At 40.7% G+C, this 3,854-nt stretch overlaps 1 protein-coding gene across 1 annotated transcript; it reads left to right on the top strand.

Annotated features, from left to right (window-relative positions):
• The first annotated feature begins 1,255 nt into the window (after positions 1-1,255).
• On the top strand, positions 1,256-2,862 carry LOC125505146. The gene has a single exon (XM_048668322.1). The coding sequence runs from the start codon at positions 1,499-1,501 to the stop codon at positions 2,741-2,743; it is 1,245 nt and encodes a 414-aa protein (XP_048524279.1). The 5' UTR covers positions 1,256-1,498; the 3' UTR covers positions 2,744-2,862.
• The last annotated feature ends 992 nt before the right edge of the window (positions 2,863-3,854 follow it).

Consider the following 3,854-nt stretch of genomic DNA (forward strand, 5'->3'; position numbering starts at 1 on the left):
TTTGTATGCATGCTTTTCCATATATTAAAATCTCACTGCAAATAATAGTTTTGTTGCAATAATTTTGAATTTTGTGAATGTTCTGAGAAGTCACTAATTAACAAACAGCTGAATAAAAGCTTTATTCAGCTGTTTGTATAGAAGGGTTAGTATTTCAGTTGATCGGTACCACAATTTGCCGATTACATGGAGTTAAATGGAGTTTTTTTCTTCCACTTTTCCGAATCGATTTGACATGGGGTTGATTCGTTTTGGTCTGAATACTAATTGGTGTGAATTTCAATCAATCCTAACGCCGTTTGAGAATTTTATTCAATTTTGAAACTTTCTTCCATAAGGGCCCGTACAAACTTTTTGTCTTCCCCCTGTAGCTCCCAGGGGATTTTTTTTTAACCAACCAAAGCTGATTTGTCATGTAACTTCCATATCTAACCACGTGGCAAGGAATAGTTCGAACAAAAAACTGAAAAAATTATCGCCAAAAATTTTGGTGGGTAAAACCTTGCTATTTTTTCGAAATTTTACATTTTATATTTTTTTCTCGAAAGCGAAACGGACCTATCGGAAAAAGTTGTTCTTTATAAAATATCGCGCGCGTCGAGCAAATGGATTTTAAATGGTTCGGATGGGTAGATACCTATTTAAGTTTCCTTATACAGGGTGATTCAAAATTGGCGTCATTCCTTTTAAGGGGTAATAGGGGCTCACTTGGAGAGTACGAGGAAAATGTTGAAATTTCGCGTCACGGTTAATTTTTTTAACTATTTTTTCTGTTCTCCTAAAACACCGCCAGACAACACCTCCAGAGGAATGACGCCAATTTTGAATCACCCTGTATATGTGGATGCTATTTGGTGTAGCAATGGCCACAGAATATATTGCTCAGGATTCATCTTGTAACTGGCATACATTGTTTCGATTCAGTATGAAATTTGTGGAGAATTAAGAATAAATGTTGCGATTTGTATGCATGCTTTTCTATATATTAAAATCTCACTGCAAATAATAGTTTTGTTGCAATAAGAAGTGACTAATTAATAAACAGCTGAATGAAAGCAATTTTGAACAAAGTTTTCCAACGCCAGCCCCCCATGTTCAGGTAGTTTGTTTTCGCGTAAAACCACTTTGGTTCCATGTAATTAACTGCGTTTAATGTATTTGCTCGCTTGCACATTTAGTTTATCTTTTTATTGAAAGTATTGAATGCGTCGCGTTATCGACGAAGTTTATTACAGAGCGCGCAAAAACGAAAAAACTACACACTTGAATCCCATTGACATCAGACGAATTACAGTTTCATTAGATAATCAGTCCGACTGTTTATCAGGAATCAGGGGACTGATTGGCTGCAAAGTGCGCTGATCCCCACCAAACGTCGCTAGTCGCCGAATAGTTTTGAATTTCGGTTTTAGTATTTTATATAAGTCGGGCAAATCGAGCAAAGGAAACGGTTATCGACAATTAGCTGATTTGTCGGCAGGTCTAATTGCGGTGCAACATGGCGAAATCGAAAGTGAACAATGTTGGTGAACTGTTGACTCAATCGCTTGGCGAGGATGTGGAAGTGTTGGAAGAGGAGACGGCAGTGCTGACCGCACCAGGAGAGCACTACGGCAGCGTGATGCTGGCGCTGAATGTGAAAATCAAGCGCAAAAAGTCTGGACTCAAGGGGGACTTGCATCTCGTCGCCAAACTGATCCCGGCTAATGAAATGCTGCGGCTGGCCTTCGATATACCTGTAACGTTCAAAAAGGAAGTGTTCGCATACAAGCACACCATCCCCGAGCTGGTCGCGCTGCAGAAAGAGCACAGAGTGCCAGAGGAGCAATTCATAGACAATCTGCTGCCCAAGTGTTTCGGCGCCAGAGTGAGCGTGGACGAGAACAAAAACATCGTGGATGAAGACGCAGTGTTGATCTTCGAGAATCTGAAGCTGCAAGGTTTCATCACGGAAGATCGATTGAAGGGCTTCGACTTGAGCGCCACCAGAGTGATTTTGCAAGACCTGGCCCGATACCATGCGGTGCCCATAGCGTTGAAGCTTCTCAAGCCGCAGGCGTTTAAGGAAAAAGTCCTGCCAGCCACCGTTTCCAATAAAGGCCTGGAGCAACTGCCGCCTGAGGTGGGCACAACTTTCCACAATGCCATCATGGAAGGAGCTCGCGAAATGCCAGAGCTGCAGCCTTACTTGGCGCAAATACAGAAGATTGTTGATGATGGCGCGGCGAATCCTTTCGTGAACAGGAGCAATCCGAACGAACCTTGGGGCACGATGTGCCACGCGGATTTCTGGGTCAGTAACACCATGATCCAGAAGGACCAAACTGGCCGCACCGTGAAGAACAAGATCGTGGATCTGCAGCTGCTCAGGTACTGGAGTTGCTGTTGCGACCTGGTCTTTTTCCTGTTCACCAGCGTGATCAACACCATTCTGGACGAGCATTTCGATGATTTTTTGCGGCTGTACCACGAGACGTTTCTGAAGACCTTAGCAGATTTCCGGCTGGATCTTGCTCCGTTCTCTTGGGAGAATTTCCTAGAGGAACTGAACGAAGTGGCTCCCACCGAGCTCTACCATGTGCTCATCATGCTCAAGCCAATCTGCACTGAAAAGGGCAAGGTGACGAACAGCTCTGAAGAGTTCCAAGACTCCGACTGGAGCAGGAAGGATCTGCTGGGGCCCAATCACAGAAGGAAGCTGAAGGACACTGTGTTAAGTATCCAGAAGCGAGGATGGCTATGATTAGCTTCGGCACTCCATTTTTAGGGCATTTATGGGTAAATACACTAAAGTGAACTAAGGTTCTGTTATGCAATAGCCATAATAATAATAATAATAATAAAAGTGTTTATCAGAATTAACACTGTGTTCTTTATTCGTTATGGCCTAGAATGTTGTTTGACTAATCGTGCGGTAAGTGTTAATAAACGCAATGCCCCATGGGTTAAGTGTATGATAATCTAAGTAACCCGATTGATAATCATGTGGGGCGCTCTAGCTCGGGCTCTTGACTATGTTACCGAAAAGCGGCAGCTAAATGCGAAAAATAATAAAAGGTCAGTCTATTTGGGTTCTTAATTAAATCTGTATGGTTACCCAGAACGGAATAATAATAAATTAGACCTAATTAAATAATCAAAGCCAATCAGTGGTGAACTAGAAAATTAATAACCAGTTCAAGTACGTGGTGTTATCTCAATTTTGAACGCAACTGGAATGAGCGCAAACTATTTGATAATCGACTTTTCAGACTTCTTAATCGACTCATTGCATTGCGGCTTAAGATGGTTAAAAGCTAAATTAATTTGTGCGTATACAACTGTTGAGTTTCCCGGGGTTTTAGGCGTTCAATTGTTCGTTTTTGATTTTTGAATTTTGAATGTATTAACTTTCTTACTTATACTTAAACAACAACTAAACAATTAAAAGATATATTAAATCGTCATATAATTATTGCTACAATTGGGGTAATTTGCAACACGTTCTTTTATTAACTGAAATTAAAATTAATTGATGCCATAGGATTTGGAGAGCAAAGCGCTTAAGAACACAATTTTTACATTGAAAGCTGTAAAGCAAAAATGGATAGACCTTTAAGGCTATCAGCAAATTGCATCCGTAAGTCGCGTTTATTGCCATACAAAGCCTCCATCTGATTCTGATGTCACTCGGATTAAGTGGATTAAGCTATTTCGAGTCTGAGAATCGAAATTGATTAATTTATTTAAAGAATATTCAGAACCAGTCGGTTTTCAGAAATTGTTTCAATTGTGGAGGTCAAATAAATACAGCATGTTTATTGAAGTCATTAACTGCCAATTCTTGCTGTGATGTGGTAATTGAGCTCAAAACA

The sequence above is a fragment of the Dendroctonus ponderosae genome, unplaced genomic scaffold, assembly GCF_020466585.1.
Source record: "Dendroctonus ponderosae isolate FM_Combo_2020 unplaced genomic scaffold, Dpon_F_20191213v2 Dpon_F_20191213_7, whole genome shotgun sequence".
Classification (NCBI taxonomy): Eukaryota; Metazoa; Arthropoda; class Insecta; order Coleoptera; family Curculionidae; genus Dendroctonus; species Dendroctonus ponderosae.